This window comes from Triturus cristatus, chromosome 12 (genome assembly GCF_964204655.1).
Source record: "Triturus cristatus chromosome 12, aTriCri1.1, whole genome shotgun sequence".
Taxonomy (NCBI): Eukaryota; Metazoa; Chordata; class Amphibia; order Caudata; family Salamandridae; genus Triturus; species Triturus cristatus.
This window is the reverse complement of record NC_140595.1, coordinates 288,983,976-289,005,875: the sequence shown is the minus strand read 5'-3', so window position 1 is coordinate 289,005,875 and position 21,900 is coordinate 288,983,976. Positions and strand designations below refer to the sequence as shown.

Below are 21,900 nucleotides of genomic sequence, written 5' to 3'. Positions count from 1 at the left end.
GAACAAAGCGGTACAAAAGGGGGTGGTGATGGATGGAGCATCAGAACCAATCAAACACTCACACCCAGTCAACAGATCTGGGTTTGATCCATCACCGTTCTTTAGCCCACTCTGCCACCCCAGATCAGACATGGCCATATGCAAATCAGTCTGACCTTGTGCCTCATGGGAACAGTCCAGCCTGAACTGCCAAGCCATGCCTTCCCTGGACCAGAAACAAGCTTCCTAGGACCGGTTGCTGGCATTTCAGCCGTCTTCAGCCAGGCTTGCTTGAATCCAGTGGCAAAGTGAGCAAGGGACTCACGTCAGAGCATACCCTGCCAACTTATGGCGAACAAAGCGGTACAAAAGGGGGTTGGTGATGGACGGAGCATGAGAACCAATCAAACACCCACACCCAGTCAAAGATCTGGGTTTGATCCATCACCGTTCTTTAGCCCACTCTGCCACCCCAGTTCAGACATGGCCATATGCAAATCACTCTGACCCTGTGCCTCATGGGAACAGTCCAGCCCGAACTGCCAAGCCATGCTTTCCCTGGACCGGAAACAAGCTTCCTAGGACCAGTTTCTGGCATTTCAGCCGTCTTCAGCCAGGCTTGCTTGAATCCAGTGGCAAAGTGAGCAAGGGACTCAACGTCTGAGCATACCCTGCCAACTTATGGCAAACAAAGCGGTACAAAAGGGGGTGGTGATGGACGGAGCATCAGAACCAATCAAACACTCACACCCAGTCAACAGATCTGGGTTTGATCCATCACCGTTCTTTCGCCTACTCTGCCACCCCAGGTCAGACATGGCCATATGCAAATCAGTCTGACCCTGTGCCTCATGGGAACAGACCAGCCCGAACTGCCAAGCCATGTCTTCCCTGGACCAGAAACAAGCTTCCTAGGACCGGTTTCTGGCATTTCAGCCGTCTTCAGCCAGGCTTGCTTGAATCCAGTGGCAAAGTGAGCAAGGGACTCAACATCTGAGCATACCCTGCCAACTTATGGCGAACAAAGCGGTACAAAAGGGGGTGGTGATGGACGGAGCATCAGAACCAATCAAACACTCACACCCAGTCAACAGATCTGGGTTTGATCCATCACCGTTCTTTAGCCCACTCTACCACCCCAGTTCAGACATGGCCATATGCAAATCAGTCTGACCCTGTGCCTCATGGGAACAGGGTGATGGATCAAACCCAGATCTGTTGACTGGGTGTGAGTGTTTGATTGGTTCTGATGCTCCGTCCATCACCACCCCCTTTTGTACCGAATGTATTGTGCAAGGCGCCAAAGCGACAATTCAATGCCAAGTTTTTAAGTGCAGACACGTAGTCATCGACTGACTTATCTTTTCCCTGCTTCCTATGGAAGAATTTATATCTGTCTATACCAACGCACACGTTAGGCTTGTAGTATGTATTTAGATCATCTATTGCGTTGGCATAAACATCATCCTCACTTACCCCTCTCGTTTTTTTGTTTATGCTGATGTAAACCTTGATTCCACTAGCCCCAAGACAGTGTAACAATAGTTTGTATTTTTTTTTTAGGTGTAAATTCTTCGTCATCCTCAAACTGTGAAATGTATTTGTTAAAATACTCCCTCCATTCCTCCCATTTGAGTAAGGGTTCACCCCCACCTGGTAGGGACGACTGTGGTGGAGAGAGATTCCATAAGTAACCAGAAGCCATTTTTTTTTTTAAAGGTGCTTACTGTTTGGGTACTTTGAGGATGGAACGTGTATCTATTTATTATATTTTTTTTAATTTGTATTTGCAGTTCATGAACCAATTGTGGACTGTGTAGAAACTTGCAAAAAGTCACTGAGTAAGTATGTAAATGAAAAGATTAGCTATGTTATTCCTAAGTACATTCTCTTGAGTACGAATCACATTTTATTTCTTTCTACTTTTCCCTTTTATTCTTTTTTTTTAAAATACCAGTCATGCGTAATTTTAACCTTGCATCGTACCTTTCCAATTGCTCTTGCTTCCGCTTCGTATAAAGCACCTCTAGATGTTTACAGAGTCTGTTTCTGTGCTCAGCGTGTGAGCGCGATGAGCCGGTGACTGAAACTGGCTGTATTGTTTATGTTTCCAAAAATCCAAGATGGCGGCACGTAACTATGCGTGATACGTCGACAGGAGAACTAGACTATTGAATTTACTATTCTTAAGATGGCCTCCAAGTACCTGCGTCGTGCGTAACGCCGCTGCTTCTTTCTGGTTGTGACGTATTACAACAGCTGACAGTTGAACTGTCATTAGCCTTATTTGAGAAGATTCTTTCACGTTGTGGTTCGTTACACGTTTCTGGATTCTAGACAGTGCTCCGCAGTAGATTTCCCTCATTTGTAAATTACGATACAGTGTGGCTTGATGTTTTACGCTGTACACTGTTATCTTGAGCAAATTAATTTATCATTTTCGTAAATCTTTCTGCTCACACTCTCCCCATCCATCAATAAAATGTATTTTGTTCACGAACCTTTTGTATTTTGTCCTTATGTGATCCTTTTCTTGATGTATACTTTGCGATGCTTTTTTTTTAAGTCCATAAATCTTCACTGCAGCTTTTCGATATTCTTATATCTAATTTGAAAAATACGTCGATTAATTTTTTTTTTTCGATGGTGGGTTCCGGTGTTGGTGCTTGTCGCCAAATTGTAAAGAACTTCGGAACGGCGAGAAGGTTGAAAAAGAGTTCTTTATTTAGTTATCACCAACATGGGCTCCGAACGCGGAGCCGCACTGAACATCAGCTGCACCAAGGATCACCAGCTGACAACTTTCAAACGTCAATTGTCAGCTGGTGAGATGAAGCAGCGGTACGGTGTCCTCGCAGGGACACACAACAAGGCAGTAATATACGGTGTCCAAAGATGGACACAACTATTAAAAACATAACAGGTTCCTCCCGGCACCCAGCAGGAGATGGGCCTGAGCAACCGGGCAATACTTTGGTTCCCTGGCGCAGCCACCATCCTCCCTCAGCATTCCTAGGGGTGAGTAAAGGAGTACCCTGTCAGACTATGGAAGGTTGCTGTAGTGGACAACAGCAGCTCTCAGGCCGGAGGCAGGAATAGGAAAAGGAGAGTGTTAATGGTCATCAGGGCAGCCAGCCAGAAAGGTACTGAAATTGCCCCATACTTAGCCTGTCTGGATGCCCTTGCTAGCCACACCCAGGCAACTCCATTAGCCCAGGCAACCAATGGTTGCTGTTCGCAGGAAAGCCTGTGAAAATTCAAACGATGAGGCCACATATTGGCCTGCCGCCTTAGACTGGTCTCATCCAGCCCGCACCTGTTTCCAGTGCCAGTGAGCCTGTGGCATGACCCCTGGTCCAGTGTTGCTAGGCCTACCAAGAAGATTGTCATCTGGTGGTAACGGAGAGGTCTGAACTTGGAGAATTCTTTCAATCAGAAATGCTCAAAACTCCCAGCTTTATTGGTAAATGGCCTAACATCAGGAAAGAAGCAGGAATTCTCCAGGAAAGTTATCCTAGTTTGCAACACTGCTATATATTTCATCTGACCATACTGACTATATTTTTTTTTAACTATTTATTGTTTATCAAGACAAAGTGCCACATTTGGAGTATGGTGGCAGGTCTTCTGATCTACCAGAGCAGCAGAGGAATGTACTCGGATGACCTAGCTGGCCAGGCAGGCTGTGGCGTAGCTAGAGGGCGAGCGCGTCGGTACTTCGCCCTTTCACTTCACCCCTTCACTCCACTAGCACACACACAGTCCCGCTCTTACCTGCACGCACCGGCCGTCACTGGGCAGCAAACTGCGGGACCGCCCGTGCGGCAAAACCGCTAGCTACGCCACTGCAGGCAGGCGGAGAAAGTTATCCTGGTTTGAACACTGCTATACGGTGCGGCTGACCATATTTTTTTTAATTAGTTTTTGTTTATCAAGACAAAGACATTTGGAGTAGGGTGGCAGATCTGTCGATCTGCCAGAGCTACAGAGGGATGTACTCCAATGACCTAGTAGCTGGCCAGGCAAGCGGAGAATACTGTGCCTTTAGCAGAGCTGCTGTGACTCGACTGAAAGCAATGAAACTGCTGAACTGATGCCATGTTTATTGCAAAAGTGTTTGTTTTTAAAAACAAGCTCCCAAAGCAAGAGTTTTTTTTTTTTTTTAGCAAAAAAGAAAAGTTTTTGACACACTGGGAGTTTTCTCCTTTCAAGTGGGGCCCTTTCTTTGGTTTCCTTTTTGGGAATGCCAACATTTTCAGATTCATTTATAAATTAAAATCACCTGTTATTACTAAAAGGGATCATGGGAAAGATTCTCTTAACATGATGAGATCGTGCTCAAGAAATAGGAAACCTGCTTCCTCACAATGATCACCTGGTTGAATATATATTTAACAACTAAGCAGGTATTATTATCTGACCATATGTTAACTAAACAGGTTAGTAGCCAATCACATTTCACATTCACTTTATGCACAGCTTTTGCAAACAAATGTGAAATTAATGTAAGTAAGCCCTCTGAGGGGCAACCGACTTTAGTTACGGTCGCTAATTTTTAAAAGTCCATAAACGCATTGATCAATCAATCAATCAATAAATGCTTTATTCGATTTTAAAAAATAATAACATCATAAAAGCACAAAATAATATAAGAACAGATCATTTAAAAATACATTAAAAATATCTTAATAAAAGGCAGCTATTCCAATTATACATAATTTTACAGCATAAGGGTTAACAGGTTAAACTTCTTCTTTTCCTCATTATACTCTTCAAAAGCCCCGTCATAGCTCCAAAACAGTACACATTATCCAATAATTTTAAAAAGAGAAATGCCGGGCAACATTGCTGCCAGCCTCCCTGCTTTAAAATAGGCTTAATCCATCTAGCTCTTTCTTTAACATAAAATTTACAAAATAGAACAACGTGCATTGTAGATTGGGGAGCAGTGTTGTCACAGGGACAAAGGCACAGTTTCCTGGACCAGTCATTTACAGCAGGAAAAGAAACCAGGCGGTGGAAACAGTCAAATCTGAGCCTTGTCAATATATATCTATCAAATTCCTGTAGACAGCATACTAAAGAGAGCTGAATGGAATAACTAGACAGACTCAGTTGATGCTGGATCACAGAGTTTTTACTTATCTCTACCGTTAATCTAAGGGACTCAAAATGATTTAAGCATAAGGATTTAAGCTCCTTTCTCGATAAAGTGCTCATAGTGTCTGGGTTAGAGTAAAAATCAGGTCTACATAAGTCATGCGATAAATTACTTATATAGTTTAACCAAGGGATTTTTTTGACCTGATCTAATCCCATGGAATCTTTTATGATCTCACGGTTCAGGCCTAAACTAGAAGAGGTCCAAATCCTGTGCCAAAGTAAAATTGGTTGAATTTTAATCAAATCGGAAAAATGGGAGATTCCCAGTTCATTATGACAATAAAAAATGGAGGAACTCCGAGGAACGGCTAAAATGAACCTTAAAAAAGCATTTTCAACCACTTGGATTGGTGCAACATCATGGAAACCCCAAATCCCTTCCCCATATGTGGCAATGCTAATGCATTTAGCTTGGTAAATTTTCAATAATATTCCTGGGGGCCTTTCCCCCATTTTTCTTGAAAAAAGCATCAATGCCACAGTTGATCTTTTAAATAGGAGCTTCGTTCTCTTAATCGCTGGTCCCCAGGAACCCATATCCTCCAATAAAATTCCAAGATAAGAAAATGTTTTAGTTGATTCAATTCTACCATCCCCCGTTACTAAAGTTCTACACTTATTCTTCCCCTTCCCACAGGACATCACAAAAGTATTTGTAACATTTATTTTTAGGCCCCTGTTATCTATAAAATCAATATAAGTTGACAGGGCCCTCTGTAGGCCAAGCTGGGTTCTGGCCATTAGCACTGCATCATCCGTGTAGAGAAGGGAGACAATCTGCTGGTTCTTTATTATCGGTGAATCATTCACCCTGGCCACCAGTTCCTCTTCCAATGCGTTGGTAGATAATGAGAAGAGGAACGGGGCCAGTACACAACCTTGCCTTACACCCTTCTCTACACGGAATGATTTAGTGCACTCTCCCTTTAATCCATACCTCAATTTGGCTGAAGCCCCCTGATATAGTTGTCTCAGGAATAGCACTAAGGAGGGATCAACTTTTAGGTCCTCTAAAATACACCATAACCTACTATGATCAACACAATCAAATGAGGCAGTAAGATCAACAAATACCACAAATAAATTCCCTGCCTTGGCTTGGGTATATTTCCCCTGTATCAGGGAAAATGTTTAAACCTGTTTAATAGTACCCATCCCCTCCCTAAACCCATATTGGACCCGGCTTAAGATATTATTGTCCTCAGCCCACTGTTGAAGTCTGTTTAAAACAACCCTTCCTGCGATTTTTGATGAAAGAATCTAAGAGAGAGATAGGACGATAACATGCTGGGTTTTCCCGGTCCCCCTTTTTAAAAACTGGTATTATCACAGACTTCGACCAGGATTTAATAAACCCCATGACACAACAGGCTTCTAAAACTTGGGTTAACAGTGGAGACCATAGCTCTGTTGTACTTTTATGTAAGTCAATCGGGATCCCGTCGGAGCCTGGAGCTTTACCTCTTTTGCTCTCATTTATTGCCATCAACACTTCGTCATGTGAAAATTGAATGTCAATCGGCATGAACTGAATGGAGTTACCAGATATAAAAGGTTCCCGAGATAAACTAATTTCCTCATTACTCTTATTGCCGTACACTTTAGAGAAGAAATGTACCCATGAAAGCTCATCGATTGCTATCTCAACTCGTGCTTCCTCTTTTTTAGCAAAAAATGATGCTTTAACTGCCTGCCAAAAATAAGTACAATCTTTACGTAGGGAAGCCTCATATAAGTTATTCCAAGCTAGGTTTTTAATTTCTTTCTTGCGATTACTCCTAGCCAAGTTTTAGGCCTTCCTACAGGCTCTAATTTCCTCATAATCCCTCTCTGATTTATGAAGAGCAGCCTTTAGCAAGGAATATGTCTTGGAACACTTGTTATCGAACCACCCTTGGTCTTTGTTGGGTACAGCCCTTATTGGGCGAATCAGCAAATTCTGTATCACCACGGTAACTTCAGAAAAAGCAAACAGGATGTCCCTATGGGATGTCCCTTCCTGCAGGCACTCAGTGATGGGAATTAGAGCCTTTGCTATAATCTTTGTATTCAGTGCTTCTGGGTTCTTCCTGCCCCAACTCAGGGAGAAACCGTTTTGGCGGGCCAGTACGACGTCTTGAGTCCAAGCCAAACTTTCCGTAACCGAAAGTGTACGTTTAGTTGGAAGTAGAATGTTTATACTTAATGGCAAGTGGTCACTTAGGCCTTTTCGATGAGTACAAAATTAATCGAACCAATTGGAATAGCGATTTGGGATAACGATAAAATCTATCAGGGAATTAAATCCCCGACCAATAAACGTGGGACTAAACTTGCCTGTAGGTGAGCACACTGTGTTAGCAAAGCCTAAATCAAAGGTTGCCATCATTTCATTAAAACTTTCTCCTCTATCTGAGTGGGCAAAGTGGGCTGCATGGACATTATAACCTGTATCAATGTCCCCAAACCCACATTCAGGATTTCGGCAAATACTAGTATTAAAATCCCCACCCCAAATCATAATCACATCCTTTCCCCTAGGAACAACCAAATTAGTTAAAAAATCCAAGAGGCTTTTTAGTATACCTACAAAGTTACCCTTGTCAATATTATTATAAAATTAATAATCACTACCTCAGTTTGCATAGAGAGGTAGATATTGACAATTTGGTAATAAGGGGTCGACTTTAATGTTTTTATCTTCTGAACCTTCATCATATTCGAAATATAAATGGAAATCCCCCCTTTATGCCTTCCATAAACTGAACGCAGAGCAGGAGTATGATATGTTTTAAAACAATCAATATGCAGTGCGTCCAATAACCAGGTCTCCTGTAAACAAAGAATATCAAAGTTGTTGATAAAATCTACCCATAATTGATTATCCACCTTAGATTGTAAACCAGCTATATTCCAAAATACCACTCTAACATTACCTTTAGCAGAATCAGTTAGAGGGACAAATTCCTACTCGCCATTTTCCTGTCTTTGGTTCCTCTCCAACTGGGGGTCAATAACGAAACTATTTACTAAATCTATAGGAGATACTACTTCTGTAGAGTCACTGTCCTTGATAGAGTCATTTAATCCAGTTTTTAATGGGCCTACTAAAGGCGGAACAGTTAGGTTTTGATGACCCATTAAAGTGTTAGAACTAATAGGATCATTAAACTTAGAGGTCAGGGGGTTTTCTATACCATACCCGGGAAGCATATCACTTATACCTTTGGTCGATTCCACAGAGATTACTGGGAAGCTTCGCCTAGTTTTAATATTAGATGCAGAGTCCGCTCGTGGGTAATAATTGTTGATAGGAACCATAAGTCAATCCACCTCCTCCAAAGAAGCTAAAGGACCAGACCTATTAGAAACTTCTATATTATACAAATGATTCCTATGGGATAAGGATGGTCCGAATGGGGTGGAATGATTTTAATACATTCTTGGGTGATAAAAGTAGCCCAAAGGGAGAACATAAATGCCCTCGGTCATGAAATTATTTGTGGCGATTCTGGTTAAAATTTCATAAACTAAGGAAGGGGATCCCAAAGAAAGAACAACGCAATCCCCTTTAAACTTTTTTCTATTGTCACCCACCCACGAGACTCGTCTCACCATTTTGAATGTGGAGAACATCTCCTGTGACAGACCTATTTTAGAACCCAAACAATGAATAGCTTAATTTTTCAGGGAGGTCCAGGATTCTCACTCACCCTCTGGTAACAGTGGGACATTTTCCAGAATCACAGTGTAAGGGACCGCGGCTGGAGGGAGATTTAGACTATGAGCGATTGTATAAGGCTCTTGATTAAGGCGCGTACAAGTGTCTTGGAAGGAGCTAATGTCAGATTGAATCAAATCATCCCTCCTTTCTTTTCTACCAGCTACGCTCCCTCCCCCACTCACTTTTACTACCCTATGCAAATGACCACTAGGAACTGGCTTCCCGATACTTCTAATACTAGGGGCTCTAGAAATATCCCCCATCATTTTGCTTTGATTGCTACAATCAACAGAGCTAACTGGTAAAGCTTTTCTTATGCTTTTATCTTCACCATTACCCTCACTATTCTCTAGTGGTATAGTAATCCTTTCGTTTAGGCGCCCTGTGATGGATACCAAACCTATCTCAATTCTGTCCAGTCTCCGTGCGAGAGTATCAATAGATTCCTTAATCAATGTAGTTAAATCACTTATTATACTCATAATTCCTGAGACATTATTACCTAGTTGGCCTTTACTTTTACTTTTACTTTTATTATTAGGACAAATATTTCGATCTTTAACTTTAATTATAGTAGGAATATCCAATCTCTGTGTCATCCCAGTTTTGGTTATTAAAGTATTGGTAGCAGTAGGGGATGCTGCTTTATACCTCGAGGGCAAAGTGCTATTTGACATAACTTTTTTCTTTGAAATACAAGCCCTTTTTGACGGTGGCAATGATGTTATATCTGTGTCGATTAACGAGATCTTATCACTACCAATCTGAACGCATCCATTCTGTGAGTCCAAAGTTAGCGCATGGGGGTTTATCTCCTCCCCCGGTGATATATGCTTAGGGGGGACTGGCAAATCTTTATGCAAAGCCTCTTCTACATTACATATTTGTTTCTCTATTGCGCCTACAGCCCCCGTCAGATATTTCAGTAATGACATACTGGGCTCTTTAGCCTTAGGACATTTTTCAGATGCAAGTACATTCTGAAGTTTTCGTTTGCCCATGGCAGAAGCAGCAAAACAACCCCAGCAGTGCTGGCCCCACACGCAATCAGTCGAACACAGTGTATCGCTACTGGGTTAACCAGCCTCCGCAAAGATACCAAGTTAGCAAAACATATAGAATGGATGAGATTACCACGATGTCGACAGTAGGTTCAATAATCCAGTCAAAAGAGACGTAGCCCAGCCCAGCCTCTTTCGGCCATTGACGGCCAAGGATGGGCCCGCCCTTGGCCCTGGCGAGCCTGCGCGCGTCCCACCTACACCAGCCAACATTTACCCCGCACAGTCAGCTGGTACAATGATTTGGAGGGACTGCGATCAGTGTTGTAGGTGAAGGGGGGTGGTCCACGTTTTGGGGCTGGCGGCCGTCCTAGGGCGGCAATAGCGCCCCCGCTCCTTAATGCTTTTGTCGCGAGGGGGCAGCAAATGGAGAAAATACTTGCCAGCACCCCACCCCCCGCTCTTCACTGTGGCTGCCGCGGGGCGGCAAATGCAGAAACCGCCACGGGTGCCCAGGGGGCTTGCTACGCCACTGCCTGCGATCCTTAGTAAAGTGCACTGCGCTTTCTCCCACAGCACTGGCAGGTCAGAGGATGACCACAAGACTGAGTTAAGGATAGTCAGCCTAGGTTAATCATTTCTAGATGAAGGGTCTTTCATTTCTTTTACTCTCCACTTAACTGTTTTCATATTCTTTGTAAACAAAGAGAATGTGTGACCCGATGAAAAACAGACACCTTTCCTTTAATATTACTGCATAGACTCCCTCTCAGTTCCATGCTACTTATACAAACAGTAGAGGTATGTATAGGGTACACGCATGCCTTAGGGATAATCCTGCAAGGCGAGCCTTAAGATCAGTTATACTTGGGTGGTTGTCTGATGGTACAACGCATGCCTAAACAACGCATACCTGTGCCACGCAGTCTCTACTATGACCATGTCTTTACCATGCATGCCTTTCCCATGCATGCCTTTACCACGCAATTTCGTGGTAAAGGCATGGTGGGTAAAGGGACATGTGTGCTAAAGATCTTACCCGCCCCCCTGCGCTGTAAACAGTCCCTTTTCCCTCTGCCCTGAGCCCTAAAAATGTAAACCCATGCGCCAAAAACTACCCCGACCCCAGGCCCCCCGCCCTGAACCCTACAAACTATCCCCTACACACCTAAACTACCCTGACTAAAACTGCCTCCTGCCCTCTAAACTTTCCCTTTTCCCCCTGTCCTGAGCCCTAAAAATGAACTCCACTCCCCAAAAAATACACTGACCCCAGCCCCCCCGCCCTGAGCCCAAAAACTGTTCACTACATCCCTGAACTAACCCGACCCAGGCACTTCCACCCTGAGGCCTAACACTGCCCCTGCCCTGTAAACTTTCCCTTTTCCCCACCACGCCCTTAGCCCTAAAAATTTGTCCTCACCCTAAAAATAACCCCGACCTCAGCCCCCCACCCTGAGCCCTAAAAACTGTCCCATATAGCTGCTAATTACCTTGATCCCAGCCCCCTTGCCCTGAGCCCTAAAACTACTCCCTGCCCTACAAACAACCTCGACCCCTCCTTAGCCCTAAAACCTACCCCCACCCTGAAAAACTACCCCCCCAAGACCCGGCCCCAGCCCCACTTACCTCACCATATCTTCTCCCGATTCCCGATCATCCTTTTACTTCCTTTCTTCTTCTTCCGCCCATCCGCTCGGCAACTAGACCGCGCACTGCCTTAACCATGCATATGCAGTAGATGCTGGATGTGGTGAGTTTAGACACAGAAATCAACTATCTACACAACCATTACACTCTGAATATGCCCACTGGGGCATTAATACCCTTTATGGGCATGACACTGAAAAACAATCTTGCACAAAAAAACAACCCCTCACAAATAAGCACTCTCCAACAGCTCTGAAAACTTGACAATGGTAATGCTCCAGTCCTGTGTGGTGGTGGCACAATTAACTGAGAGGGGAGACAAGCACGGGATGTATAGGCGGCAAACATATTTGTACATGGAGGGGATGTACACGCATCTTTGGCCTCACTATAGTGAGTTTTTGCACAACATCTAGTCCATCCCACTAGATGCTGTTATTACCTCCCACACAGTAACTAGGGTGGTCTGCCCGAAGGGAAAGTGTTGTCAAGTGTAACCTATATTCTACACTTCCATGAATTAGAAAATAAGAGGACATCCAAGCTAAGACGCCTCCTGCAGTGTCGTAGCTTGGTCAGTAAGATTAGGGGGGGTTTGAGTTTCAGATTTACCAACAATCACCCTGGCATATGATGTTAAAATTAGTTATAAGACTGGGAGGGTGCATGAGAGGGGCCTACGAGGCAGTGGAAAGGGAGAGGTATGTGGATTGGTAGGGGTGCTAAGATATTTGTAAAATAACCAACATTTTGAGGACTTTCAGAACAGTGATGAGAGAGTGAGTGTGTGTGTTTGTGTGGTTTTTGTCTGTGTGTGGATTCAAAAATCTCAGGTGAGATCCGATAGGGACTTTACTTTACCCGACTGAACGCACCTGTATCAAATTATTCATCAGAAAATATATTTATTAGGGGGGTGGAACACCCCAAACCCCTCCCTACCGCGCGAAGCTACGCCCCTGGCAAACCCCCACATAAAGGACGGAAGTACCTGGAATAAGATGGAGGAACTGAAGTAGACGCATATCAGTAGATGTTCATTATTTCCTTTGCCTTTCAGGATCTCTGCTGGAATTGACACAGCATGCCGATTAGCCTGTTAAGAGTAATTGACAGAATAAACGAGTGTGTTAGAAAAATAGACAACTACAGGTCTGATTTGAATAACCAGCACTCACTACACTAACACAACTCAGATAAATCTGAGACAGTGCCAAACTAGACGTTCTATTGGTTTGGAATTGGGTTTGAGAACAGCTCATCTGTTACAGATTTGTGGCCTGCAGAAACTGCTCAAAAATGATGTTTAGAGTTTGGTGGGCTTATCATCATGCTGACTCTGATCTTCCACGGACCAATCAGAGGCAAAGGCTATGCACGATCACTGTCTCAGCCTTTGACAGCCAGTTGCTGGAGTGGTAGAGAAGGAGAACATCATAACCAAACTATCGCAAGGCTTAAATATTGTGGGGAAGATTTACAAGCCCCTTGCGACACTTTTACGCCACCGTTGCGTCACTTTTGTGATGCAGCGTCGTCGTAAACAATGCGCCATGCTGCGACACATTTACAACGTGACGCATCTAGGGAGATACATTATACCTGCGTTGGTATAATGTATGCAGGGTGGGCGCTCCGACACAAGAAAGCCTCGTAAAAGTGACGCAGTGATATCTACAAGATTTCAATGTGTCACTTCTATGATGCCACTGACGTCAAAACCTTACGCCAGTGACGCAGCACAATAGGAATAGGCATTCCTGAGCATTGCTGGACTCGCATCGCAATTATGACACGACTCCAGCAATGCGTTACCTTTACACCAACAGATGCGTGACGCATCTGTTAATCCTTGCGTCAGAGTGCGCCACATTGTAAATGTGACGCATCCATGGTGGCGCAAGCGTTTTTGGACATTCTGCAATTCTACTAAAATGCAGATATGCGTCAGTTCTTGTAAATCTGCCCCTGTGTTCTAAATATCGTTCACAAGCCTACAGTCCAATTGGAGATATTAATCGAAAATCTACACCCAATGGAGAATAGAACTTCTGCCCTTAATGGAGAGGTATTTGTAAGCGATATTCAGAACACAATGTTTCTGTCAGGAAATATTTTTGCTAACAGTTTTCTGACATACAACAGTTGGAGGCAAACCTAAGAGAAGTTAGTTTGGCCTGGGGAAAGATTGCATCTCTGTTGGCTCTTGCTCACAGTAGGAGAGGGACTGTTCTGCTTGGGTTTTCGGATCAGATAGAACCCGCTCAGCAGAGCCTCTCTAACCCAAACCAGAACGTTACCCCCTCCCTAGGGCCTATTCACACCTAAATAACCACATATATGTACCACCTAAGGACAGGGAATTCCTACTATATATACCAAGACCTACAAGTCACAGCCTCGCGGTCCCAAACGGACCCAGGACTTCCTGCCCAGATGGCAGCCACAGACTTCCTGCCCAGACGGCAGTCACAGCCTCGCGGTCCCAAATGGACCCAGGACTTCCTGCCCAGACGGCAGCCACAGCCTCGCGGTCCCAAATGGACCCAGGACTTCCTGCCCAGACGGCAGCCACAGCCTCGCGGTCCCAAACGGACCCAGGACTTCCTGCCCAGACGGCAGCCACAGCCTCGCGGTCCCAAACGGACCCAGGACTTCCTGCCCAGACGGCAGCCACAGCCTCGCGGTCCCAAATGGACCCAGGACTTCCTGCCCAGACGGCAGCCTTAGACAAGTCACAGCCTCGCGGTCCCAAACGGACCCAGGACTTCCTGCCCAGACGGCAGCCACAGACTTCCTGCCCAGACGGCAGTCACAGCCTCGCGGTCCCAAACGGACCCAGGACTTCCTGCCCAGACGGCAGCCTTAACACGAGTTCATCCTATAATTACCACGACATACAACAAGGGAATCAGTGTTACTATATATCAGATCACACAAAGACAGCTAGTTGAGCACAACTTGTTCCCCAGTTCGAAGGGCTCCTTTCTCCCTTATTCAGTTACCACCTACCTGATCAGGATTAACATCTGTCCATGTCAAGTCACAGCTGACTAGAAGAATAGGTTACCCTCTTACACAAGAACACGTAGCACATATTGCTTTACTACTTTATTTAGTTATTACATACACACTCACGGAACATAATACATATCACATAACCTGCAAAGAAAAGTGAAAGATTGAGTTGTACACTCTAATAGTAAGGGGTTGACATCACCTTGGTCGTATGTAGCCTGCACTCAATGGTCATCTAGGTTCCCTTCTCGTCTGCGCCTCGGCTTCGCCTGGAAGTCACACCTCCGCAATCACGGGTTTACTCCCGTCTCCCTCTCCGAGTCACTGGGACCTCTTCCTCATCGGCTACTCTCTTCTCTTTGGAATATCTATTTCTCGGTTTTTCTCCACCTCCAAGTTTGTCATCTGTCTTCCCTGGAATAAGTAGCAGCTTTACTACTAACGGCCAGGTGCCGCCCATGGACTAGAAGCAAGTGCCAGTATCTGCCTCAAACTTTCACTAATATAGATGTGCATTTCCTCATGGAAAATTCCAGCCCGTAACCTGCCGCCCACCAAATTCTTGTACCTCCCCGTGCCAAGGACACGTTCCCAGCCGGCCGGCCTGATGTAGTGTCTTCGGCATGAAGAAAAATACAATCCTTCGATAAGGGCCGGCCTGAACCGGTTCTCTCCAAGCGAATAACACCTCCTAACTAAAACACTGCCTATGACCTAGAAACATCCCAAGCTGCCAGAGCAGGAGGAAAGATGGAGTCTCTCCCGTTTAAGGCCTACCAGGCCTGAATTCAGCACGGCTCCATGAAATACCCTCACTACAGAACAGATTACCCCTAATGCTAACGAATCTATCCCCTGGGATATGTATGCAAACCCTGATCTATGGGGAAGAACACAGGATCATGTCGAAGTGCCTAATAAATAGGCTCTATACACTACTCTAACCCTTAGACTTGAATGGAAAGAGACTGAAGTCACCTAAATCACCCTTCAACACAATAAGACCGGAAAAATCGAGCAGTACATTTCACCCTTGACTTCAGTCTATTATACATTCATTAAATGGAGCTAACATCTGTGGAAGAATAATATGAAATAAAGCTAACTGATCTATGTCTAGTACCAAGTGTGCAGAGTTGAAGTAATGAAGGAATACACTGAATAAAGCAACAGATAGAAATCAAAACAGCAACAGCAATCAAAATACCACCTAATATTTGGCGTAGCATGTGTATATCAGGTAACCAATTAAAGAGCCAGTCAAACCAGCCCTGGTCAATGTGTCTTCTAACTTCTTCTGTTAAGTCACGCAACTTGTCGATGTGAGCACGAATGGATTGTGTATGGTCAGACAAGTTAAAACAACAGAGACCTTCGAAGTCCGAGCAATCATGTCCATGTTTAAGCAAAAGATAATCAATGGCTGCTCTATTTTGCAAAATGGCCCTACGTTCACCCTGGGCGTCTAATAGCATGTCAGACAAAATTGTAGAAGTATGATTAATAGATTTCACCATCCAGCAGGCCATTTTCCCAATAGATTTGGCATTATAAACCGCCAAAGCAGGAACACCAATAATTGAAACAGCTAAGCTAAGGTATTCAGACTTAGAATATAAATGCAAAGATGGGTCACAATCCTCCTGTAACATTACAGTATCTCGAAGCACACGAGAGTTGGCATTCGGATGTGATGCGAACATCAACAAACTGAGTCTCGTAATGGCACAAGGGCCTCCGGAAATGTTTGCAGGGACAAATGGCCAGGAAGTATTACCACATGAGAAAAGCCATCCGGCAGGTAGTAACATCGTGCGATAGTGACTGGGGGTAACTACCAAACTATTACAAGTCATATTGTTCTGAACTGAAACACATGTGGCCGGTGTCCTCTGAAAGCACAAAGTCCGTTCGTGAGCTGTAAACGAAGTGGCGCCTTTTAGTTTTAGGCGCAGACATTCAGAGATCGCACTAGGATTACACGTAAGAAAGAAGCACAAATCACCTTGTGTGATATTATAAGTAAGTATTTGGGACTGGATGGGGGTTTGCTCGTTCGGCAATTCAATACATAGGGGGCAATATACATGGGTAGCAAAATCACCCAGGAGAATATTGGGACGGGCCTTCGAGACATTAAAAATATGAACTAAAGTTTCCAATGAGGCGGGGACAGCAACCAGGCAGGTCGCCAGGATGTCATGTACAGATCTCATCGGTGTCAAACAGAAGTGAGGGGCGTCAGTCACCCTCTTAGCTAATGCGGTCCAAAAGTTCGATGATGAATCCCATGCAGCGAAGGAACGCAACACTCGGGTTCCCAGTTCATCCCGGGTTGATAGGATCCCTCCTTTCTCGTCGTACCAGTCCGAAAACAGTCCGGCTCCGACACATCCTGCAGCAACAATCCAAAGAATGATCTGAAAGAGAACCAAATACAGGCATTAATCATTCTCGTAAATAACATTTATCAGCCGGGACCGCTTCCCAGCTATCTTTCCCTGGTCTCATAACTAAAATGGTGTTGTCTTGACCGGTTGCAATGACTTCTGCTTGTTCAGGGGGATTCTTAGGCGACTGCACCCAAACTCTGGCCCCAGGATTATCTGTGGAGCCAAAACCTTTCTGGCCTCGTACAGTTAGCAACGTTGGGGCAGTGCCTTTTGTGATCTCACCACTGAAAACAGGCATTATTAGCAATTGAGCCACTCGGTCAGTTTGATGTATCAGTAAGTTAACCTCACTGCTATTCAGCAGGAGCACCTTAATCTCTCCCTGATAATCACTGTCGATAATTCCTCCAAGCACCTGAATGCCTTTTACAGCCAGCCCCGATCTAGGGGCGATCAATCCGAAATTTCCAGGTGGTATCTGAACACCAACACCTGTCTCTATGATGACTCGATCTCTACTTTTTATAACAATGTCATCCATAGCATGCAAGTCTAAACCTGCCGACCCTGGGGTCGCTCTACATGGAGCCAAAGCTCCGGGAGTAATTTCCCAATACATCACAGTTTCTCTGATTTCATTAGGCATAGCCTCAACATTCGGGGGAAACAAACGCATAAGTGGAGATTCAGCATTTAAAAAAGGACGATTATTCAAAATCAATAGTGCTTGGGGCAAAAAGTCTCGCCAATTTTTATACTTGTCATCCGTTAACTTACGCAGCTGGTCCTTTAGCAGGCCATTCAATCTCTCCACCAGGCCCGAGGCCTGTGGGTAGTAGGGTATATGGAATATCCATTCAATATTGTTTTCCGCACAGAACTCCTGTACCAATCTTCCACGAAAATGGGATGCATTATCAGATTGAATTTGGAATGGCACACCATAGTACATCATAATTAATTCTAATGTTTTAATGGTATTCAATTGGGTAGCTTGCTTACAGGGAAGGGCTACCAGCAGGCCACTGTATGTATCAACAATAGTGCAAACATATTGACAATTCCTACTCATGGGAAGTGGACCAATGTAATCAATCTGCCAAATTTGAGCGGGCAGTTTGCCGCGATGTAAATGACCTTTAACAATTTGGAGCACCTTACGCCGTCTGATATGCTGACAAACGGGGCAGTGTAAAATAACATTTTTGATTAAATCTAAGGGAATATAAATTCCTCGATCAGCAGCCCACCTGCTAGTGGCCTTCTCTCCAAAATGTCCTGCCTTCTGGTGTGCCCATTTCGCCAATCCCGCAATATCAGGATCTTGCCTGTCCACCACTGCCTCAGCAATTTTAGACTTCTCATCTGCAATGTTATGAAAAAATTTGTCAAGAGAATCTATCGGGGTGTGAGCGTCCACATGGAAGATTGTAACAGTACTCTGTGGGAGCATCTCCCAAATTTCTTGCCATAACTCTTTTCCCCATAATTCTTTGGAATGTAACTTCCAATTATGGGAATGCCAAGTTGGCAACCAAACAGCCAGTCCATTGGCAGTAGACCAAGAATCAGTGAAAATATGACATGTACCAGGTAACTCTTGTTTCAAAACTTGGTAAACAGCGTAAAGCTCGGCAAATTGGCTGCTTTTACCTTCACCAGTTGTGCTCAACAATTTCTGTGTGATCGGATTATAGGACACCGCCTTCCAGTGCCGTGTCACCCCTATAAACCTCGCTGAACCATCAGTGAACCAAACATGGTTTCTTTCCGCTGCGGACAAATCATCAAAAGGCTTACCCCACTTGACAGGAGACTCCTGTGCTAAAGGTACGGAACATTCACTCTCAGTCTCAGTCGATGGCGCTCGCGCCACCTGCTCATGTAAAGAAGCAACTCCTTTCGGACCCACACGTGCCCTGTCTTGTATGTACCATTTCCATTTAATCACACTCGCCTCTTGAGCGTGTCCAATTCGGTGAGTTTTCGGCGAACTCAGAACCCACTGCATGATAGGAGTTTCCGGACGCAGAACTATATCATGTTCCAAAGTCAATTGCTCGGTATCCACCAGAGCCCAATAACAAGCAAGTAACTGTTTCTCAAAGGGTGTGTAACGCTCACCAGCATCAGGTAACTTTTTGGTCCAAAAACCTAACGGTACTTTACTCCTGCCTTGTTTCTGCCACAAACTCCAATTTGCATAAAGGCCCTGTACAGATACATTCAAATCCACGTCACCATCACGTACAGGCCATAAATCCAGAGCATGTTGAATTGCCTCTTTTGCCAGACTAAACGCATCTTGCTGTGGTTTATCCCATTCAAATGCATTCTTTTTACGCGTGACCCGGTACAAGGGGGCCAATATTTGACTCAAATGAGGAATATGCTGGCGCCAAAAGCCAAACAGACCAATGAAGCTCTGGGCTTCTTTCCTATTTCTAGGAACTGCAAAATCAAGAATCTTCTGTTTAACCTGAGGGATCACTTCACGGTGCCCTTCATGCCAATTAATACCCAAAAATTTTACAGCCTGGGACGGACCTTGCAATTTATCTGGGTTGATTTCCCAACCTTTCTCACGCAGGCACTCAATGACTCTGTCTAATTGGGTCTGAACTTCCTCTTGTGTTTCGCCTTGGATCAAAACATCATCAATATAATGACATATCTGAATTTGGGGATGAACCGGTACCTCAGCCAAATGCTCTGCCACCAGCCGGTGACATATCGTAGGACTATGCACATAGCCCTGGGGAAGACTTCTAAACGTCATCTGACGCCCGTTCCACGTAAAACTGAATTGTTCCTGACACTCTGGGGCAATCGGAATTGAAAAGAAAGCATTAGCAATATCAATGGACGCGTACCATGTACCTGGATGCTTTTGGATTCTCTCAATAAGTGTAATAACATCCGGTACTGCAACAGTCAAAGAGGGTGTGTGCTTGTTCAATTCTCGATAATCAACGGTCATGCGCCAAGAGTTATCACTCTTACGCACCGGCCAAACAGGATTATTCCAAGCAGAAGTAACTGGGGTTATGACTCCTGCATCCACTAACTCCTGAATAGTGGTACTAATCTCCTCATGACCACCTGGAATACGATACTGCTTCTGACAAACCACTTTTGTCGCATGGGGAACTTGTATGGGGGGCATTCTTAAACGACCAACCCGTATAGGTCTGGACGATATATAATGCGTTGTTCCAAATTGGTAACATCCGTCATCTAGATGCAAAGTCATTCCTCTCAAAATATCAATCCCAATTATGAATTCTAGAAGTGGCACTACTAGTACAGAATACTCTTTTCTGGGAATTCTACCTATTCTCATTTCAAGCAAAGTTTGAACTGCAGGGGTTTCTTTTCCACCTAATCCGGTAATAGTAAAAGGCTGACCTGTAAACTTCTTTGATTTTCCATGAATAAGAGTTGCCTCCGCTCCTGTATCTACCAATGCTTGGGCCCTTTGGATATTACGATGTCTCCAATAAATATCAATATCTACATAGGGTCTATTATCTCTGTGAGCCCATCTGCGTACCGGAGCTTGACCTATTTCCTAGTCATTCTTACTGCATTCTGTGTACCAGGATAAATCAGGATAAAGACTCTCACGTTTCTTAGGTATCGGTACCTCCTGTTCATATCCATTCCCAGTACGGAACGGATTCGTATCTTCTGCATTGTACTGCGGGTTACGATCGACCAAACTGTGACGATCCTCTCTCCTCCTCACCTCAGGGGATTGATCCCTATCATCTCTACGTCTGCTGTAAACATAGTCAGTTCTCCCCCTTTCTCTTTCCCCCTCTCTCTCCCTGTCTCTCTCTCGACGGGGGGACACATCACGTGCAGAACGTCGATCATCACGACGAACAGAGCGCCCACGGCGGTCGTCATCACCGCTACCGTCAGAACCACCACGATCACACTCAGTGGTCCGAACACGCCGGGCACCCTCCTTTCGATCCAAGCCACGTTTGCGAAACAACTCCCACAAACGAGCGGTAGTCTCACCATCAATGTCCTCCCTCCGCACACCATCAGCCAGAAGACCAGAAAAAATATCACGTCTAGTAAGTTTATTTTCACCAGGAGTACGAGTGTCAGGCCGGGACTGACGTTCAGGTTTAAACCACTCACCCAATTCACCGAGTTGGCGCACCGATTCCAAAACCGTAGATAATACGTTACCAGTCTGATTAATCAATAAAGTCATCATGACCTGCTTATAGGCAACAGGGGAAGATCGAATGATACGGTTCCGCACAGAAGATGTCAATGAACCATCAAGCAACCTGTCAGCAGTACCCAGAAAAATTGCCGTTTTCATCACCTCCTCTTTGAGACGTTGAGCAGCATCACGCAAAGTATACCATGGCTTGTCATTCACAGGCCAGTCAGATTCAGTAGGATATTTTAGATTACAACCCTCAGTCGCCAATTGGAGTAAAGAAATCTGACCAACACCATTATAGTTACGAAAATGATCCTGCACAGTAGAATCCAAACTCAAGGAACAGAACTTTAAACAATCGCCAGTATCCAACATAATACCAGCAGCGCCCAGTTCATAAAGGCGCACCATCCATGTGAGCAAGGACTCACCAGCTCGCTGCCGAAATCGCTGCAAAATATCACTAATTTCCTGCTGAGTAAAGTCTTCTAAACAGTCCAAAGAAATACCCTGCGGAGCATTGGGAGACTGCTGCAACTTCCGACGGAAAACTGGATGCGCAGAAACCGCGGGACGAGCATCACAAGGAGCCTGATCAGTACTCGTAGAGGGACAATCAGTGTAAGAAGCATTGATCCCACTCGAAGAACGAGCGTAATCACGGGGTGCACCATCAAAGGTGCGAGAAGCAGACTTACAATCATGGCGGGAGCGAGAAGACTCGCGCTTGGCAGACTCCTCACCCGAGGAACAAGAATCAGTCGAGTTCCAGATATTACCATCCCATTCATCAGGATTCCAATC

At 44.7% G+C, this 21,900-nt stretch overlaps 1 protein-coding gene across 1 annotated transcript in view; it reads right to left on the bottom strand.

The window, feature by feature from the left end:
* The window catches only part of ADGRG5 (adhesion G protein-coupled receptor G5), a 769,418-nt gene that overhangs the window by 127,578 nt on the left and 619,940 nt on the right, over nt 1-21,900 (bottom strand). The window contains exon 5 of the mRNA XM_085637711.1: nt 12,488-12,592. Coding sequence (XP_085493837.1) covers nt 12,488-12,592 — 105 coding nt within the window. The remainder of the gene's footprint in view (nt 1-12,487; nt 12,593-21,900) is intronic.